Source organism: Corvus moneduloides, chromosome 3 (genome assembly GCF_009650955.1).
Source record: "Corvus moneduloides isolate bCorMon1 chromosome 3, bCorMon1.pri, whole genome shotgun sequence".
Lineage (NCBI taxonomy): Eukaryota > Metazoa > Chordata > Aves > Passeriformes > Corvidae > Corvus > Corvus moneduloides.
Genome location: NC_045478.1, coordinates 87,646,624 through 87,667,792, shown reverse-complemented (window position 1 = coordinate 87,667,792; position 21,169 = coordinate 87,646,624). Strand labels below are relative to the sequence as shown.

The 21,169-nt window shown below is 39.1% G+C and overlaps 2 protein-coding genes across 5 annotated transcripts in view; one reads left to right on the top strand and one right to left on the bottom strand.

Annotated features, from left to right (window-relative positions):
* Positions 1-2,841: 2,841 nt before the first annotated feature.
* TFB2M (transcription factor B2, mitochondrial) lies at positions 2,842-13,361 on the bottom strand. The gene is made up of 8 exons (XM_032102626.1): positions 13,067-13,361; positions 12,130-12,218; positions 11,031-11,184; positions 10,477-10,625; positions 8,790-8,879; positions 6,485-6,547; positions 5,121-5,272; positions 2,842-3,773 (listed from the first exon to the last, which is right to left on the bottom strand). Exons 1-8 carry the CDS (start codon positions 13,359-13,361, stop codon positions 3,587-3,589), a joined length of 1,179 nt encoding a protein of 392 aa, XP_031958517.1. The 3' UTR covers positions 2,842-3,586.
* A 142-nt stretch (positions 13,362-13,503) lies between these two features.
* Positions 13,504-21,169, top strand: part of CNST (consortin, connexin sorting protein) — a 58,617-nt gene continuing 50,951 nt past the window's right edge. The window contains exons 1-3 of one of the 4 annotated variants that reach the window (XM_032102625.1): positions 13,504-13,611; positions 15,323-15,419; positions 17,684-17,705. In XM_032102625.1, the coding sequence (XP_031958516.1) occupies positions 15,417-15,419; positions 17,684-17,705 (25 nt within the window). In that variant the 5' untranslated portion in view covers positions 13,504-13,611; positions 15,323-15,416. Of the gene's footprint in view, positions 13,612-14,240; positions 14,337-15,322; positions 15,420-17,683; positions 17,706-21,169 lie in introns of those variants that run through there. The other 3 variants (XM_032102622.1, XM_032102623.1, XM_032102624.1) reach the window with 3 other exon arrangements.

Sequence of the window (21,169 nt, the reverse complement as noted above, 5' to 3'; positions counted from 1 at the left end):
GGATTGTACAAAACCTGTGTCACTAACAGCAAGAATAGCTATTAAATAGTTAGTTGAAAACTTGCAAGTACAAACAAATCTTCTATGAACACATATCTTTTGAGGATGTCTCTTCACTTTCAATGTGGTAGTGAAAAACTGATTCTAGAATGTTAAATTAAAAATCCCTGCAGAAGCATTTTAAGCACAAATTCATAATGAATTTCACACACAGTAACATAGATTTTATCTGTTGATTTTTTACTGGGAAATTTACAAAACCTTTCTACTTTTATTTGTATCTTCCCTGCCTCAAACACATTTCCTTCAAACGTCAGAAGCAAGCTTACGTTTGTCTATTTGGGGTCATATCAATAGGATCAACTACGTCAGTGGTTAAAAGACTTACATTATGAGTAATCGACTGTTTCATGGTGTATCTTAACTACCCCTAATTTCCCTTGGGCTTCATGTGCTTGCTGCATGTTGTGTTCTATCAGCTGGGGACAGTCAGTGTGCCTATTTTCAGCAGTGACAAGTTAAACAGCCTACACAAGGAAAGATGGAATAGCTGTTAAACAAGGATATGTGAGTGAATAAACATCTCCCACTGACTTGTCCTTTCTAGAAAAGTTACTTGTTATTTCCATTTTCTCAGTGTTTACAGAAGAAAGGTATGGCTTTGCTAATTAAAGTCATACAAAGCGCAGGTTGGAGTTTTCAATCTGCAGCCGCACAGATTGTGTTCAGGCTGACAAAACAATTAATTCAGCATGCTTCTCAGGAAGCCTCTGTTTCTCCCTATCACATTTGCACATCTTAAACTAACAACATAATCTGTTTCTCAAGTTTTATGCTGGTATTTTCATCAACATTATCATTAGCCTGCAAGGCTGAGCTCTAATTATTAAAATGTCCAGTGCTGAACAGGTTTAGTAGCCAGTACAGACACATTCCACCTTAACAACCTCTTATCACAGCACTTACTGTGTTAATTACTGCAAGGTCACAAACCCTTCTTCTAGATCTAAAGTGAACTGACTATAGAATCCAACTGAACTGACCCAGTAATTCCCAGTGGCAAAAGTTCTCATTAACTGGATCAAGTTTCTGTTTCTGTTTGTTTGTTATGATTTTAATATAGGTAAGTAGGAAAAGCTTAGGCAATTGCTAGCACAGTCATAATTTTCGTTCCCAGACAGATGGCACAAATCATGAGGCACATTGGAAAAGATTTAACATCTCTAAAGTTACAATCAATATGCAAAGTATGATATACTGGTGCTTTAATATGGAATGCCAAAAGCCATTTTTGGGCAGCTCCTCAAAGAAACTGGAAGAGCGGGAGCAACACCTAAAAGTGTTCTACTGGATGGTGCGTCACATGTGGTTCGTATTTCAGAGGTTCATGTATTAAATCAGTCTTGAAGTAAAAAAAAATGCAGTTATGCAAAGGAAAAAAGACAAGTAGTGCAGCATTGGCTAAAAATCATAACAGAAATGTAGGAGAAGCCTTTATATACAATTTAAAATTTGAAAGTGAAGTGAAAGTTTACATTCAACATTATCTTACAAAAGCTATAATCCTGCAACAGTAGGAATTTCTGAGTGGATAGCACCAATTAATCAAATACATAGACCTACTTAATTTTCACTCCCTGAGTATTTATTCACACACAGCAGTAATTTTCATTTTTTTCCATCTTTTCCATGAATAATAAAACTCATTTTTATAATGGCAGGCATTTCTCTCTCCATTTCACATTTGCGATCAGGGCTAAACATTGCTTACACTTAGCCTTAACGGTGCATTTCTGGTGAGCATTAAATCTCATTTCAAGTCTCCGGTTATGCAATATTCCTTCCACTTACAGACTCCTGCTGTTAAGTCTCTGCATTGGCTCATTAAATGCTGCTTTCCAACAGCATCAAAAGAAAACAATTTTCTTTTTTTTCAGTTCATGTTTGAAATGTTATCAGCACGCAGTTGAAGAAATTTATTTAGGCATGGTGCTCTTACATTTCATGTATTGAATACTTCTCCTGGTATGTTGGATGTATAAGACATCTTGCTACAAGAGCAAGGAGTTTTGATTCAGGGTGTGAGGGGACAAAAAGTCCCAGAGACACAGCAGTCTCGTAGACCAGTAGATAAAACAGTTATCATCAATGAGACTGAAAAAGGTGGAATTGCTTCCATTAATGCAAGTTTGCCATTCATTGTCAATTTACAATGACTGGCTTTGGAATAGTCAGATGTAAACAGGAATGAAGCCTCAAATCTTGACAACCTACACCAGAACACCAGCAAGGCTCTGAGACAGACTGCAAATTAAGCCTCAGCCTTTCCAGGAGTTTCATCATAACATTAGAAAAGCTTAGCAGCAGCTTCAAGAGAGAGCTGCAGTTCAGCTAGCAGAGTGAGCTGAGGCTGCTCAAAGCCAATTTTTCATCTGTAGCCAGAACTGCAGGAGGAAGACAGAGATGAATGCTTATCACATCTGTACCTCACACTAAGCTTAAGAAATACAAGTCTCTGTTTGCATTGTTTTGGACACTACTGTTATCCACAGCCTGAAAATAGCTCGGCCTTCACCAAAATGGCGTTCTATAAACTGGTGCTTTGCTAAAGAAGTGTATTTTTTGCCACAGCTCTTCCCAGAGGATACCATACAGAACACAAAAACAGTACAACCTCTCAGCATTGTTGAACAACAACAAAATAGTTACATGGCACGACAGAAAGAGAAATTAGGAACAGGTTGCCTTATGGAGTATTACAGCTAAAACCAGAATTTTAATAGCATATGGTTTTGAGTAATTTTTTGTACATGTATTACACATTAAAGAAAGATACTGGCAAAGGTTTCAAGTAAGATGATTTTATTTTTTCAAAACCATTTATACAGCACTGAATATCTGGTGACTTTCAGACCTAAAATAATCCCTATACAGATGTGGGTGTCTTGTGTATTGTGTTATCAACTAGTAGAGGTTGCCCCATTATTTTCAAAAGAAATAACTGCTACAAGTTTTCCTCAGGGATAACACAATCTTTATTTTAAGCAACTCTCAGTTAATGCTTTATCACCCTGTCATTACCTTCTCTTCTATTAACACACCACTATTAATTTATTAGCATTATGTTGACTTTATGCTGCAAATTCAGAAAAGCAGACAATGTAGCAGACACTGGTTGTAAAGACCTTTGTATTTTGTGCATCTGTCAAAAGGGCACTCAAATCATTAAGGACTAAAATACAAACCAGACAAATAATTGTTACTTGGTCTGTTAATTTTTTTCGAATGTTGTAAATATAGAGCAACAGTGTAACAAAAAGTTGCATTGAAGTGTACATCCAAAAGTAACACAAGCTACTAAGCTCCTGCAAAAGTTGCAAAGCTTGTCCATTCCAAATAGGATTGTGAACAAATAACCGTGAATTCATTACTTTTCATCCTATGTAGAAGGGCTCTTGTTACTTGCTAAATTTTTCCTGTTTGGACAGGAAATCATCTAGCTAATGGTATCTCCGATTTTATTTAAATCATTTTTTTATCAAAGTAATCTTCCAGAAGAAAAGGTGATCTTCCAAAAGCTTTAAATTTATAAGTTCATGATCCTTGTACTTGCCAAGACTTCATCATGGAACAAGGTTTCAGCGAACATATCAGAGTTTTGCAAAGCCTCGAAAAGACGCTTATAGTCTTCTGGATACAAGTTACACATTGCAGCATTTTTGGGAATTTCTAGTGCTTTCAGTAACGTGTCACTATTGTCCAAGCTCCATGAACTGAAACAAACAAACAAAATCATAATGGAGCATTTCTTTCTGTGAAAAATTAAAAAGCAGGAAACATTATCTGAAGGTCCACTTCACTCTTTCAAAGCTTCTAGAAGAAGCTAACCTCTTCTTGCAACACAAGTTATTTTCAATCCATACTGCAAGCAGGAAGAAACCTCTGCTATTAAAACACACAAATAGCAAATAAAGCCCCCCAGCACAATACCAAACCACACAAACCTCTTCATTACAGGATAGGTGTTCTCCCTCCCTCATCCATCCCAAATGCCTAAGTCAGTAACAGGCATTACAACGTAAAAAGGGTGTTTCAGTGCTGGAGAAATTAAAGCCAAGGCAGTTGTCAAGAAGGTAACTCAGTATAGCATGAACTAGTGACTTACACCTCCCAGGTATTTTCTTCTATACATAAACAGATGTATCTGCCCTCCTCTCATCTACATCTTAGCTATGAAAGCTATACTTTTATAAATGTGCACATACATTAACTATTTCCCAGACAGGAAAAGACTGAATAAATACACAGAAGATGCATATTAGAAGCCTTCAACTTCCTGGCTGAAGGATCAAGTGGAGATGAGGTACCACTGAGCTTTAAGAAAGAAATCCATTAAGGCTCTTTGCACTTCTCTTTGCTAAGAGAGTTACTGGAATATAGTAGCTTATTTTTTCCCCCTTTCTGGAAATTAACTTTCATATTCATTATCTTCATCAGCAAGAAGCCAATGCTTTCCAGACTGTGAACACCTCCCATTTCTGGAAAACAGAAATCTACTGATCATAAAGGAAAGCAAATAGCTCCAGTGTAATACCAAAACCAGTATTAAAGAAAGTTGCATAATTGGTAAAGTGTAAAGCCTTATTTTTTAATTAGATAACAGCCATTTGAGGACATCCCCATTCCACCTTCTATAACCTTCAGCTTCTTTTCATTAGTGTGACTTTGATGTCTGCTATAAGCTGAATCTCTTTTAATTTAATCAGCTTTTAATTCCTGTTACTGCAAAATGCTTGGTGGCTTTATTCTTGTATCTGTAAAATAAGTGAAAACTTCTTGCAGATACATGACTTAAGCTCCATTGGAGGTACAGGAATTACTGCACATATACATTCTAAATACTTGTCAACCTTCCTGCCAGGAACAGTCCCCAAAATACTGTATTGTGGGTTGCACAAATTAAATCTTCTATTCTACATGTTCACGATTAATTAAGAATTAATTAATTAGTTTTTTTAAAGGCTATATTTCATCTGCAAATAAATACTGCGTTGGGAGCATATTTAAATATTTTCACGTATTTCCCCAAAGTATAAAAACTGTAATTCTTTCTTACTTACTTTAATCTATCAGTAAGTTTAGACTTAGGTTTAGCAAAAGACTGTTTCACCATGAAAATAAAGGTAGATGCATTTGAGGGCTTCAAGCCTCCTGTAAATAGATTTTGCTGAGGAGTCAGTCGTACCAAACATAAATGGTCATTTGGCACCTGCTGCAAGAAAAACAAAGTCACTGAAAAAAAATCACTTTTTAAGACAGTATCTATCTTAAGCTAAAGGTTATGTTTGCCACCAGCAACATTTCTTATTAAAAGTCTTAACAAGATGATTTCATTGGAAGATGAGGCTTCACCTCCCTGTGCCTCCAACAGAAAAGGAAATAGAAAACAAAAGAAACATACTATCACTTGAGGTTTATTTCTATGTTTTAAACTGGACTTTCTTAGTTGAAGTAGACAATACTGGCTTGATGTGAGTTTTCAAGATATTATATGGCCTATAGTATTCCTATGCAAGGTATCAGGTCAACTACCTGCTGTTACATATAAGATGGAATTATGTGAGTGTAACACTAAGACACTATTACAACATGATGATTTTATTAACCTGGGACAAAGTAGAGTCTTCAACTGAAACAAATGTACTTCTGTATTGGCAGCAATAGATATATTGTCCAATAGATCTGATATTTGTACTTCTAAAGCTGTCCTAGTACATCTTGCATGTTGAGACCTGATGGGCCTCTCTACATGGCTTTTCGGTAACACAATTAAGCATATAAGGCACACCCAGTCATATATTACAGAAACATTGCAAACTACACTCAATATAGTACCACAACAGTTTACTGGGGAGCATGAAACTTAAAAATATTAAGTAAACATGCTTTTATATTATCAGTATTAAATAGGGATGTTCTTTTATTATACAAAGGAACATCATTACTTCTCTAAAAGAGAAGTAAGTAACTTTACACAATGTATTCTTGCACTTCTCAGATTTAAGTTTTGAGACTCATGCTTTTCCACAATTAACTTGCGCACGAAATCTACAACAGACATGTGAATAACTATTTTAATCAAAACAGCAGCATACTGATTGTGCTATTAACTGTGTTTTGCTCAAGCAGGTAGATGTGACCATCAGTAACTTTCTCTGAAAAATACTTTACCTATTCATATTCCTTTATGCTATATATTCACTATAATTTTTCCATCACAGACAATAAAGACACTAGTTTATTTCAGTTTCTAAGCTAATAGCAATTCTTCACTTCTGATGAATCTACATGCTGCCTTAAATTTTAATTAGAAAAGTTGCTAAAAAATACATCTGTAAATGCTGCTATAAAGTTACTTTATCCTTTAATTAGAAGTAATTTAGCTGCATCTTCAGAAGAAGAGAACTGTACACAACAATCTTACCACAGTTTTTGGTACTGCCAGTCCCCCATTTTTCAAATTAGTTGCAAATGATGACCAAGGTTCCTATGGGAGGAAGCAAATATATTATGGAATTAAATAAAGTGTTTTGTTAGAATGGATAGACTATTTCAGTTGGAAGGCACCTACAGTGACTACCTAGTCCAACTGCCTGAGCACTTCAGGGCTGGCCAAGTTAAAGCCATGTTATAAAGGGCATTGTCCAAATGGTCTCTTAAATGCTCACAGGCTTGGGGCACCGATGACCTCTCTAGGAAGCCTGTTCCAATGTTCCACCACCCTCTCAGCAAAGAAATGCTTGCAAATGTCCAGTCTAAATCTCCCCTGGCACAGCTTTGAACCATTCCCATGTTTCCTATCACTGGATACCAAGCAGAAGAGCTCAGCACCTCCCTCTCCCCTCCCCAGGAAGCTGTGGAGAGCAGTGAGATCACCCCTCAGCTTCCTTTGCTCCAAACTAGACAAGCCCAAAGCCCTCAGCTGCTCCTCATGGGACATTCCTTCTGGTCCTTTCACTGGCTTTGCTGTCCTCTGGGTGCATTCAAGGACCTCCACATCCTTCTTAAAATTGTGGGGCCCAGAACTGCCCAAGTATTCAAGGTGAGGCTGCACCAATGCTGAATTCAGTGGGACAGTCACCTTTTCTGACTGGCTGATGATGCCTTTTTGAGGCACCCCAGGATGCAGTTTGCCCTCCTGGCTGCCAGGGCACACCCTGCTGACTCAGACTGAGCTGCTGCCAGCCAGCAGCCCCAGGTGACCAGTGGCCAGCCAGGTGTAGCCCCAATCAGTACAGCCCTCTGAGCTCTGCCTTCAGCCAGTTCTTCACCCAGCACACCCTGAACCCGCTCACCCCACAGCTGGACAGCTTCTCCAGAGAGATGCTGTGAGGGGCAGTATCAAAAGCCTCCCCAGAATGCAGAAAAATTGCATCTACCATCTTCCCTTCATCCACTGAGCAGGTGACCTTATCATAGGAAGGTGTCAGATGAGTTAAATGAGACTTTCCTTTGTGAACCCCTGTTAATTGTGCCTGATTTTACATTGTTCTTCAAATTACTTTAATAGTACCCAGTAGAATTTGGTACTCCATAATGTTTGCAGGTACTGAGGTTAGACTAAAAAGTCTGTAGTTCACTGGATCTTCCCTCACATCCTTCTTTGTGGGGCATGTGGAATAACATTGGCCAGCTTCAGTCAGCAGGGTCCTCCCCAGACTCCCAAGACCTTTGGTACCTGATTGAGAGAGGTCCTGCCATAACTTCACTAGCTCCTCAGGTACTCTGGGATGAATTCCATCAGGCCCCATGGACTTGACAACATTCAGCTGATACAGCTGGTCCCTTACAGTTTCAGCCTCCATAAATGGAAAGTCACTGTTCCCATACTCATGGTCCTTGGCTCAGGGGACCAGGCAGCCCAAGGTCTATCAGTATTATTAAAGACTGAGGCAAAAGAGACATCAAATGCCTCCGCTTTTACTTCATCCCGGTTAGTCAGATGACCACCTTCAAAAAGTACTCTTCTTCAACTTCTTAATATCTACCTTAATATATACCTTGTAGTATAAGGTATTTGGAAGACAAAAGACAGTGAAACCTAATTTTAGATTAGCAAAGCATTTAAACTGTGAAGGTAGGTTCCTAGAAAAACAGAGCACAAAGATAAATCTGAAAAGCATAAACTAACTGAACGCTGATGGCCATGTGCTCATGGGGAAGTGGGGGGACAACATAAAAAAAAAATTAAAACTAAATTAAAATTAAAACTAAACCATAGCATGTTTCACAAGGTAAGAATGTACTGACTAGTAGGAGAAGCAGGTATGCATTAAAGCACCAAGACTCAAAAAAATTTCTACTGAACACATCTTAGGAAATCCAAAGCATACATGATGGCAAAATTTACATGATATAACGAAGAGCAGACTATGACAGATTGGAAAGGCAGACTTCTAGTTTCACACAACCACTAGCAGAATGGAAAAGATATATCTGGTGTCTAAATATCTCTTTTTTATCTACCAGATTCCGAGAATAAATGTTTTGGAGTACAGTGGCTTGCAGAGAAAACACTGACATCATAGTGAATATCAGTGTTGCTTAATTGAAAAAGTTTTACACAAAACCTGACTGTTTTGGCTTTTTACAAAAGTTTTCAACAGTTCTCCAAATGATTTAAACATTTGACTAGCTTCCAATTAGTTTACAATGGTAAACCACTATAAACCCTTTTCTAAATGCATGTCCATAGCATTAGGCCATACCAGCTGGTACAAAACTCTTACCTTATGCAGCAGTTCAATTTCATAACCTAGTTGTGCAAGTACAGTAAGTGCTTGATAAATCTTTGACTTCCCAGGCTTTGCTGTTAATATCTAAAAAAATGGCAAAGACTAAGCATTTTTGTTGCACAAAACCAAGACTGTGTCTTTATCTAAGCAAAATCCACATATATATATAAAACACTAATAAATTCAGTTAAGTCTAAAATTCCAAGGTAAAGTTACACAATGACTCAAATACATGCTGTGTGCTATGTTAGTATATCTTGTCAGAAGACAGGACTAGAAGACATTGTAATATTTGATGTATTTCTTCACAGCAGTTATTTGGATAACTGAACTATGCATGAATCTCCAGCACATATTTTCTGTTCCCTTTTAAGGCAGAAAAGTTTCACACAGAAGAGGAATAAGGATCAGATTTCATATAAAAACTGTAGCTTTGGGAGAGTTACCAGCTTGCACTGATAAAATAATATTCCCAAGAAGACACACAAGAAGAGTAAGTAAAACATCAGGTGACCTTGCTGAGCATTAAGCAACTTGCATCATCCTGATCAATACTACAAATCAAACAACTCTTAGGGCAAGAAAAAAAGCTTGTGATTATTCCCAAAAACAGCAAGGAAAGAAGTAAATTGTAGCAGGGAGATTTAACTTCTTGTAATAGATTTACACAGCCTTGTCATATGATAAAAAGCCAAAACAACCAACAAAAAGGAGCCAACAATGCCCAGTAAAAGAAGGTTCCAATACCTTTTACTACACAACTCTCATTTAACAGGGTTCACATTATAGTTATTATAACCAGAAAAGCTAAAAAACCAAACATGAAACAGGGACTGCATTAAATGAATAGGCTGCCCTGTATTTAGTAAAAAATCTGACCATTAAATACATACCATACAAGTGGATATTTCAGTGGTGTCAAACCTGTCATTTCACAGAAGAATATGCTTAAGATGTTTAATTTTTACAGTGGGGTGTTAGACACAACACAAGTTGTGTAAGGAGACCTGGAAGTCCTTGTCTACTTCAAGTAATTAAAGGTTTATGGTTTACGGCTCTGTAAGAAACCTCCCAGTTTCACGGAGGAGGAAAAAAGGCATCCTTGAAGTATAAGTACAGTTCCAGAGCTTTGGGACAGCATAAATTAGGAACATGTAATCCAGAAAGGGCTCTGCACCTTAGTGTACAGAGCATTAATAAAAAGGAGTGCAAATCATTATATTTTTCCTCAGTTCTTTTCAGTACTGCATACAAAACAACTCAAGAGGACAAGTGCATCTCACTGTATTGGTATTTAGGGACTTGGTATCCTCACTTGTGTTTTTGAGTTTTGAATTCAGTCTTCGTTAACTATTACCTGCAACCAGTAAACAAACTTGTTGCAAAAGCATGGTATAGAATTTAATCACCTCACAATTTACAATGGAAAGCAGCTAGTCTGCTGCTGCATATGCTTCTCAAGGACCAGTCTTCACATTTATAAAATCTGTGGTTATATGACAACAGAATGTTTCTTAACAATGCTATAACTGCATAAAGTGAACAAGTACGAAACTGACAATACTTTAAAATTCTGGTAAAAAAAAAAATTCATTAGCAAAAACTTAAGTATACAATATAAATGGGTTTGTGTTCTGTGAAGCACTACACCTTCATTACCTGTAAAATGCCTTGCACGTACCGTATACTCTTTTTCACTTATAAAGAGGTTGAGTTCTATTCTTCCGTATCTGTATATGGAACTGCATTCATACATGGCGAAAAGAAGTCTCCAAAGTCTGTTTCTTTCCAACTGTTGCGGTACAATTCCAAAAATTTTCAAAGGAACATCTGTTTCAACAGTGTGTAAAAGTATCTTTAAAATTCTGCACTACGTATTAGACATTCTCATTAATTCTAATGTCTAAACTACAAACAATTAAGAGAAGAAAGTCTGTGACCTCATGTTGTTCAAGAATTAAGACAATTCAAGCCTTAGTCAAAGCTAAGCCCAGCTTGCATTAGACTAAACCTTTAACAGACAAGCAAATACTTAATTATTTGATATTGCCACAGAGGGTTTTCCTGAAGCTATCACGAGTCTTAAGTAAAGCTGAAATGTAGAAAACAGTATCCATTAATCCAGCACGTGTATTAAACAGAACATACACCTCAAGCAAATCCCAAAGATGTTGCCAAACTGCCTATGCACCCTTCAAACGCGCGTTTGTAACATGTGGGATCATAAACATATACCTGCCCTCCAAGGAACTGCTACTACACCCATGGTTTCAAAAAGTCTGTCAGAAGACACAGCAGGTGGTTTCAATGTTCCCTTTGTCAAAGGATCCATTCTGAAGAAGTCACCATGAATCACCTTTAACTGCCCATCCAGGCTATTCTCTAGGGACTGAATAAAAATAACTTTAGTTGAACAAATCTGGATATAGTAACTGGTTTTGCAAAACACCCAACCCAAACAAAAAATGCATTCAAGCACTACCTAAAATTGTTACCCAGTCAACAGAAGTCAAACCTCAGAGCTGCTTCTTACAGCTGATAAAAAGAATAGCTTCTTTTCTTTCAGCTGATTAAAATAAACTGCCCCTTCCCTGTACAGGGCATTTTGACATTTTTTTGTGCTATTCAACTTGAGCTTTAAACCACATTCTTGAAAGGAGTACGATGTTCTACAACGTTTTAAAACAAACAAACAACTATACTCCACTAAGCAAACCACTTATTTTAACAATTTAAAACTAGAATTCTTCATATCTGTGGAGACAATGCCTTTTATACATATTTTAAGTCACGTGAGAGTCATTGGTTCCAAACCAGCAATGTAATGCAAACCTTCTACAGCAACTTCTGCAGCTCTGTGTCTGACCCCCTCTGAATCCATGCAAAGCCCAGGAGAGCAGGAGAGGACAACACATGTAAGTGTCAATTGCAGGAAAAACAGATTAAACAACACTGTGAGATAATCAGAATAACTAAGACTATTTTTACAGATTTCTTAAAGCTTCATACAGAACTCTTACTTAAACATAAACATCAACAATGACTCAGATTAGTTTCAAATTTATGCATGAAATTTTATTTATGCATAGGAAGACTATGTATGAACTTGAATTCCTACATACACAAAATGCCAAATCAATTAATTAAAAAATACTCTGCATTTGCAATGTACAATACCAACCTACTTACTGTTAGTAGGCATTATTTCACATGTTGCAAGTAACAATCACTGCCTAATTCCTTTTTGATCCAATAATTACACAACAATTTAAGTTAATTTCTCATTTTCCCTTTAACTACGTTTTAGAAACGTGCAACTGAATCAAAAGTATACCTTTAAGTCTGTAAGAAAATCTGAGTTACTTTCCAGAGCTACCACTCTAAAACCTGCATCAAGCAGAGTTCGAGTCAAAATCCCAGGACCTGAAGTAGAAAAATTTTAAAAAAAGAAAAAAAATTAAAAAGTGCATTTTTGTTTCTAAGTGATTTCCTTTAGTGATTTTCCCAACACAACACTTTGGACATATCACCTTCAGCAGGAGACAGCTTGTGTTTGTTTAAATACACTTCAAAACAAGAGTTAGAGAAATGATTTACAGGCAGCCTGCGTGAGATTGCTCACTGAATTACACTAAGCATAGCATTACAATTAGATACTCAGTAGCACTGGAGATAACATGTCAAATATTTCTACTACTTTTTCTTCTGCCAACTGAAACATACCGTGAAATCTTACCCACATTATCTTTAAAATACATTCTGCATATAACATAAACATATAAAACCTCCAAACCATTAGGTAACTGAAGAGGACTTACTATAGCCCTTAATCTTGGGTGTGTTTTCACTGATAAAATTCGCCTACAAAATTATAGTATTACCTGACAGAAAACTACATCTCTGGTCACTCTACGGGAAAGTTTTATCACGAGTGACTCAAGCCTCCAGACTGCACCCTCATTCATTCCCCAAGCTCTGCATAAATGCACCCCCCAGGCACACCCCGCTGCCCACACCCAGATTTCCTGGGAAGGTGCCGGGGAGCGGGTCCGGGACAGCCCCAAGCCGGGATTCCGGCCGGGGCAGCACCGGAACGCAACGCAGCTGCCACCCCCGCCCGAAATCCCGGGAGAAGCAGGGCCCCGGCCCCTCCCCGCAGCAGCCCCAGCCCTTCGCGGGGCCGGGGTGCCAGCACCGCCGGTGGCGAGGGCGGCAGCTCGGACTGACCGCCCAAGGTCACTGGGGCGCGCTGGAGCCTCGGGGCAGCTCACCAGGCGCGAACTCGAGCAGGAGGGGCTGGGGGCCGGGGCCGGCTCCGCGCTGCAGGCAGCGCCACACGGTGCGCGCCAGCTGCGGGCAGGCGATGAAGCGGCGGACCACGAGGCTGCTCCGCTGCTCCTTACGCACCAGCCGCTTCTCCTTCGCCGGCTCCGCTACCCGCAGGGCCGGGTACTGCCGCCCTGCCGTCACCCAGCACGGCGACAGCCCGCAGAGCAGCGCCCGCAGCCCCGCTGCCAGGAGGCGGCCGCAGCCCGCGGCGCCCAGCGGGGCCCGGCCCGCCAGCATCGCCGCGCCGCCCGCGCCGCGCTCCCAGCTCCGGCAGCGTGAGCGCCGCGGCAACCGGGCCGTCACTTCCTGCTCTGCCCGGCCTCTCCAGCGCGCTTCCGCTCCGCCGTCGGAGGGCTCTCCTCCCGCCGCCCGCCCTCTCTATGGTGCCCGCCCCGCACCGCCGGCAGCCTGCGGCAGCACCGGCCCCCGCGCCTCCGCGCCATGCCGGCTGGCGGGTCCCGGCCGCCCGAGCCGCCGCGGAGCTGAGGTGAGCTGACAGCGGCTTATCCTTAGGGGGAGGAGGAGGGGAAGGTGAGATGCTTTTCCCGGTGCCGCACACCGCCGCCGCCTTCTGCTTGTGTCGGCCGCCACTGGGCGCTCCAGGGGCGGGCTAGGGCCGCCGGGCGGGCGGCGGGAAGGTGCCGGTGCCGGGCGGGCTGCGCGCCTCGGCCGGGGTGAGCAAGTGCCGGCGCTGCGGCTCCTGCCCCCGGCGCGGCGCCCCCGGAGCGGAGTACGGGGAGGGCTGGGGCGAGCGGCGGCTCGGGCGGCGGGGCTCGGGCCGGCGGGAAGCGCTCTGCCGGGCGCCCGTGCAGCGATGTGTGCTCTGTGTGTCGGTGAAGTCCCAGGAGCTACGTATTTAGTTTGAGGTTTGCCTGGGTGTTTCACGAGAGTCTTTGATCTCCGCGTCTGCAGCTAAATAGTCACTTCGGGACTCGGTTGTTTGTATCGCCCTGCCGCCCTCGGCAGGTGCAGGATCTTGCTCCGGCGGATCTCCGGCATCGGTGCTTGCCGGCTTCTGTCTGCTCGATACCTTGTTGCAATTACGGTTTAGGTTGAACCCGTAATTTTCGGTAGCAGTGACGTTGTCTTTCCGGCAACGTCCCCAGTGCCTGAAAGAGAAATAACTTTAAGACCATCTTCAAAACGTTTTCAAGTTCTGCCAAACTGGAGTTCATCCTTCAGGGATACTGTGTGAATGCCTGTCAGTGGCAGGTGAGTGGCCGCAGTGTGATGGGGGAAGGGAGAGAGAATCCTCCCAAACGTGTTTCCTTGCTCCGTGTCTAGTTTGTGCAGAAGGCAAGAGAGATCTGGAAATCACAGGGCACAACTGGTCTTCAAATTAATGGTTCAGAAGTAGGTTTTCTGAATGATTTTCTGCAAATTGCTTTATTTCTTGTATCTTGTTTCTCTGCTTGTGAAGTGAGAAATTAATACTTACCTACTTACTAAACAAAGTCATTTTGTTCGGTATATCTCTCTAAAACAGAAATTGGGATAGAAAATTGTGGCTTTGTTGTTCTTTTCTTGGGGGACCTGCACAGGGCATGAAGAGGGGCTGGGCTGAATTTAGAAAAGTGCCTTAGCAAATGCAGAAGTTCTTCGTATCTGCAATTTATTTTTAAATACTCTGCTTTTTCACACTGAGTGCTATAAAAATTTTCCCTGTGCCTTAAGGGAAATGGACAGATTGTTCAGCTGGATGATGGGATAGACCTCAATCCATTTTTAAACTGGACTTTATGTTATAATAGCTTTTCCCCTCTCTTACTAATTAGTCTGATAATTCAGTAATTTATAGGGCTTTTAGAACATCAAGCAGAACTTGATTTTCTTAGAGCAAGTATTTAGTAATATCCTAATTCAGCATTCCTTATCAAATGTTTACTGACGGCTATAGCCACAGAAAGGTTAGGTATAGTTTTAAGCTTAATTAATGAATTTTGGAAATTTTTGTTGTCAGTTGGAGAACTCAGGAGTGCTAGGGTCATCTTTGAATGGGCTGCTCAGAGCAACTGAGATTATTCAAAGGAGTGTTTGCTAATAAAAGCCAAATGACAAAATGCCCTGACAAGTCTTCATATACTGGAAATTATACACTTTTCTTCATGTTTTTATTTATTTTAGTTTAGTGCTTGCCTGGATTGAACCACAGGTCTCTATGGGCTAAACTCATGGTTTGTTTTTTTCCCCCCTACTAGAACTGCCAGATATATGCTGAATCTTTCATGCTTAAAGGACTACCTCTTTATGACCTGGTCATTACCTTTGACAAACTGTTGAAACCTTAGGAAAATGGTAAGTTTTGTACATATTTTTACTTTAGAAATTACAATGTAGAAAATTGTTTATTATATTGAAGTGTATTGCAGGGACATTTGAACAATTATTTTTACATTAATGGCTGATTGTGGTGTGTGTTTTCTAGTTTAATCCAGCTATCGCCACATGCAAATATTTGAATTTACAGTCTTACCTCATAGAGCCTTATGTCTTTGTAATTTATGTGCATTGTTGAGTGCTCTGAAATTGTTTCCTCCTAATTATTGTTTCCTGAAATAAATCAGAGAGAATCAAAAAGGTTACCGACTTGATTGGATTCCAGGCTATGCTTGAACCAAAAGAGCTCATTAGTTGTGGGGGTCAAAAAGACAGTAAAGAGACTTGATGGGTTTTTTTTCAATGGTTCTAAAGACCTTTTGCATTTACCTTTATTTGGCTCAATTTAAAGCTTATTTTTCAAGTTAATATTAAAGCATTAGCCTTTTAATGTTATTTTTCTATGTATTAACCACTTAAGCCATAGTAAATATTGACAATCGTTTCTAAGTAAGGGTGCAAATTGCAGAAGTACCTAGATCTTGGTCTCAGGTTTTCAAACTCTTATGCCTATACTTCATTTTATGTACAAATTTGACAGAATTTCCATCTTGCACAAAAATAATCTGGTGAGTATGTGAATGGAAGTTTGCATGATCGTATTTTTTCCTTGTCCTCCTAGTGGATACTTATCATTAGAGTTTTCTCTAAAGACTCAGAATACAGATTAAGTTTGAAAAGTTTACACGTTACCAAATACCTCCTCTAATGTGAATTTTAGAAAAAGCTTTCAACAGAAATGAAAGAAGCTCTTACAAAAGAGCTGAAGGAATCACTTAAGCTTACTTGCTTCAGTAATGTGAAAATAAAATAACCTGCTACATGCCTGAGTTGGCAGAAACATCTCTGCTTTGCTGAGATGCAGGATGCCACAGAATTATTGTTTTCACTTATTTTATTAAGCATACTTGAACAATTTTATTGTAATGCTTTGGTTGGTGACCAAGGGAAATAGTAGAAGGAGTAAGAGATTTCTTCAAAAGTGCTCTAAACAGTGCATGCTCAGGAAAAGAGTCTCTAGGAAGAATTCTATTTTAAAATCTTTCAGAGAGTAGCCTCATTCTTTTGTCATATTTTCTAGCCATCGCTGTCCCCCACTCCAAGCCCATACATGGCACAAAGGAAATCTCCCAAGAACTGGAGTAGCATTTAATCCTATGCCACAATCTGGTTTGAGGCCAGTGAGTTTGCAACCTGTGGGTTGTATTAGACATCTTCCTTTGAAGTGAAAGGCAGCCTTTACAAAGAGGTCAGCGATTTTGTATTTGGAGCTGTTATGGTCTATAAACCTTAGCTTACTGCTTTCCTATGTGTCCTCTGTTGACAATTAAAAATGGCTTGACATTTGGATGGGGGACAGTGGTTAGGGAGTGGGGGAGTTCTGCTGTTTGGCCAAGCTATTAGTAGCAAGGGAAACTAGAATCCAAGGTTCCTTGGACGCTCGCCTGCTCCATGTGACAATGCAGATTCCACTAGCACTGAAAACCTGATTAATAGGGAGTTCCTGTCCATTAAAAATCTGGTAGATCAATTGTGCAGATCACTGGAGAGTGACTGCGTAGGTACCAATTAACTGAAACTATGAAGTCAGTTCTCTGAGATAGTTTCTGAGCACTAGGTGTATGGTCATGTATGCTAGAATAAGCTTATTTGATTAAAAAAGTTAAACCACTCCTTCACTATTTTTGTTATGCAATACCATGCTGTTTAATAGGAAAACTTTTTCATACCAGGTGCAGATTGACTTTGCAGCCTTACGAACACTGCAGCAAAGTTCACAGCTGACAAAAGAGCCATTCAGAACAAAAATAAACATTTTTTAAATGATCTGATGCCTTGAATTCTGTCCCTACTGATGCTAACTACAGTGTCCATGTTTTATTTCCCTTCTAAAGAACACTAAGAAATATTTTTAACGTTTTCAGTGGAGAGGGGAAGGGTTTTGTAGTGTGAAGATGGTTGCATAAGCTGTGTATTATAAGGCATTTTGGCAGGGTTACAAACTTTCTCACTCTGTGTGTACAGAGAAACTCAGTCCCTAGGGCTATCAATCTGGCATCTTTCATCAGCACTAAATTTACTGCAAATATTTTTTGTGTGCATGCAAAGAAAAGCACTATTAAGACTTTGTGGGCAGGAGTGAAAACATTCTAATAGATGCTTTTTCTGTTTACTTCTCTCAGAATTTCTCTTCACTGAATTCTGGTGAGCGTGTTCTGCTGACTTAAATTCACTCAGCATGTGTTTGTGTGTTGGTCTCATTATAAGTCTTTATTCAGAGGGCTTTTGAAATGTTGTCTTGCTCAAGAGCCTGTTGCACTAAGATTTTTTTGTTGTTTTTTTCTTATTAATCTACTTACAATATAACTATGATGTCTTTGTGTGGTTAACTGATAAGGAAAGTGTACAGGTGAAATGCTGTTAGTGCCAGAGATTTCTGTAGACAAATCTACTGTGTTGCATGCTTGCTTTTTAGGAACGGAGTTGCTTAGGAGCATGAAGTTTTTTACACTGTTGTTCCAATGCGCTGCTCCACCTGTCCCAAGTAAATTGCTAATGCATGGCCTTAGAATGTGAGCTTTAGCACTGCTTTTCTGTGTCCATGCAATTAATTTTCTTGGGATTTTTGTTTGGAACATTAATATTACACTGCAGGGCAAATTCAGATTAATTCAGAATAAATTTAGGTTAAAAAAAAGAAAGAACCTAAAACTAATCCTGGTATTCATTTTATCTTAATAATATGAGCATGTTAGGAAGATTTTTAAGTTCACTTGGTGAATATGTTACTGAAATAATATGGAAATTCATAATGTGCACTTTGGAGGTTTTTTCTTAATGGTTATAACCTGGAATTTTGTGTGCTTTTAGCCTCTAAGTGAGGGCATGATGATCTTATCACTTTAGACCAACATTACATCTGGACCTGCATCACAGCTCAGGAGTTGTTCAGTTGACCCAGTTTGGTAAAATAAACAAATTGGGGTGCATCTTGTCCTGAAATTACAAGTTTGTCAGTTGTTCAGTAATATTTTTGCATTTTCACTGACTCATGTGTTTATTTTATAAAGTGACATACACAGTGCAGAGCTTACACATTTGATCCTAGGAGGATTTGATCCTAGGAAGAGTTGGCATATAAAATTACTCTTTATTCCATGTTGTTTTGGGAGCTGCTTAGTTTCTTACCTGCACTTCTCTTTTTCTCCTGGAAGACTGTTGAAGTCTACTATTTTAATACTGAAATATGACATCATTAACACCAGGAGAAATAACAGTCATTCAGTGTCTCTGTGAGCTGTTAAATTTCTTCTGTCATGGTATCAATTGAAACAATCTCACTCTGGGTTTTAAGTTAAGTTAGTTTTTACTACCTTAGAGTACTGAGTTTTTGTTAATGTTTGTGATAGTTATGATTTTGTAATGGAAAGATCCTTTTTAAATGGAAACCTCTTAAAGTGGCCTTGATAATAGTTTTTTGAAAAGATGATCTGAAACAAATTAGATCTCTGTTTACAGGCTCAGGTATTGCAAGCATTCAAATTTTACATGGAGAAACTGGTAACTGTGTGCTTCAGAAAACCTCTCAAAGATCTATTAGTCAAAAATACATGTAAATTGTTAGAGACAGCTCATATGGCCAATATCTATTTACACAATTAGAGCTGAAATGAATTTACTGTGATAACTTCCTGTTGGAAGGGGCGGAGTTGAAACAGCACTCAAGGCTAAATTCACCACTGGGTTTAAGTGGTTGCAGCTTCATTAACTTCAGCCAAGTTACACCAGTGATTAATTTTTGGGAGTTGTAATTTGCTTAACATAGGTTTCTTATAGTTCATATATGATTGAGTTCTTGCTCAGGCCTTTAAGGGCCAAAAAAAGACCAAATCAAATGTATTGTACCTCCTTACAGTCCTTGTATGGTCCCCTTTACCAAAATATTTATTCACAATCTTTTATTGTATTCATCTTTGATACATCCCTGTGAAATATAGCAGTACTTTGTGGTTTAAGAAATGCAATACAGATGATCTAACAGTGTGACTGACTTCATAGAGGAGGTTCAGAGCAAAGAAGGGATTTGATCTCATTCATTTGTGTCTGACACTGAATAATGTAGAAACTAGACCATCCTTCCTTTAGGAAATATAAAGCAAATTGATGCAAGAATTTAGTAGAGCTGCTGGATATTCTGATTTTCTAATGATGGCAATTATTGAAGCTCTAACAATTAGCTCTGTTCTTAATTAACCTTCTGGTTGGACCTGCAGGCTTGATAACAGAGGGACCTCAAGTATGTAATACTTATGGAGAATTGTTTCATAACTTTTATGGACAGCTTTCCATTCTATTTGTGTTTGCTTCTGGCCTTGATATGATTTAGGACCTCAATGAATATTTTTACAATACTAATTTTCTGTGTGTTGATGAGGGCTATAAAACTTGCTTGTCCCTCATCAATATATAAAAATTATGAAATTCAGTCTCACTATGAAATCTAATTCTCAGAAAATCTTGAACGCTCTTCTTTCTTCAGTTGGGCAACTTTTAGATAATTGATCATTCTTCTTGCATCTTCATTTCAAGGGATCTGTTCTGTCATCTCTGCTTTTTCATATATGTTGAAAACTGTTACCTGAGATCATGAGAGATTTTTTATTATTGTATTTTTTTTTAGCAACCTCTCTTATGAGATGGTAGGATCTGACAGCTTTATCAGGTCCTTGGAAAATAAAGATTTGGATAAAAGTGAGTTGAGCTGATTAATTCTCATAAATATAGTCTGTGGATTTGCAGGACTTTTTTTTTTTCCTGTAAGGAAAATGTACCTATCCTAGAAAAGATGCATAAATTTGTCTAGTAGGAAGCTTTTCATTTTGTTATGCTTTGTAATCAAACTTGTGCACATGTTCTGAAGTGTTACAAAAATCTGGGAGTTCTTCAATTAGAAGGAAAATTAAAAAATCAAAAAAGGCAAATTACTGCTTCTCATAAGACTTAAAAGGAGGTTCATGCATCCCAAGGCAAGACCAGTTACTCATAGGTTATTCCTGACCAGCATTTGTCTAGACTGTTTATAAAAGAGCTGCAGTGATGAGAGTTCTCCATTCTCCTGAAGCAGTCTGGTCTACTGCCTTTCTACCATATACATGTATATATATACACCCAATATACGTTCTGGTGTTTTGGTGCAGACAAGAAAAAAAAAAAGGAACACATAAAATGGTGAGGTTGCTTTTTGTTCTTGTAACATTCAGTCAGATTTGTTCTAGTGAAGCTTGAGACCCAAAACTTTTCAGACACTTGGGGGACTCATCATTGTGTATTTTGAGTGCTGATAAAGAAGTTGTTTGTGTGAAGTTTTTGACAGAACTGTCATGTGTTCTACTAAAAGCTACTATTTGTTCCCAGACAAACTTCTTATATTTGGCTGCTGACTGAAACATATTTTTAAAGTAATGTTAAATGTGGAATAGTAGATTATGCCTGGCAGTATGTTTATCATTGTTTATTAAAACTGTGAATCAGCAGTATGACTAGGAAGCGTAGAAGTTGAAAATAGCATGTGGAACTTCCTCTTTAAACCTCACTATTCCTGCTGTTTATAGATGTGAAGATCGCTGCGCCTTTAAATGCTGCTGCCACTTGAGAAGTGTCACTTCAGT

Bases quoted from the DNA above. Each gene is read 5' to 3' on its own strand.
- TFB2M (XM_032102626.1), bottom strand. From the start codon at position 13,361: ATGCTGGCGGGCCGGGCCCCGCTGGGCGCCGCGGGCTGCGGCCGCCTC. The intron at 6,548-8,789 runs GTAAGAGTTTTG...TTCCTCCCATAG, and splicing joins AAATTGAACTGCTGCATAAG to GAACCTTGGTCATCATTTGC. The intron at 3,774-5,120 runs GTAAGTAAGAAA...TGTTTGTTTCAG, and splicing joins AAACTTACTGATAGATTAAA to TTCATGGAGCTTGGACAATA.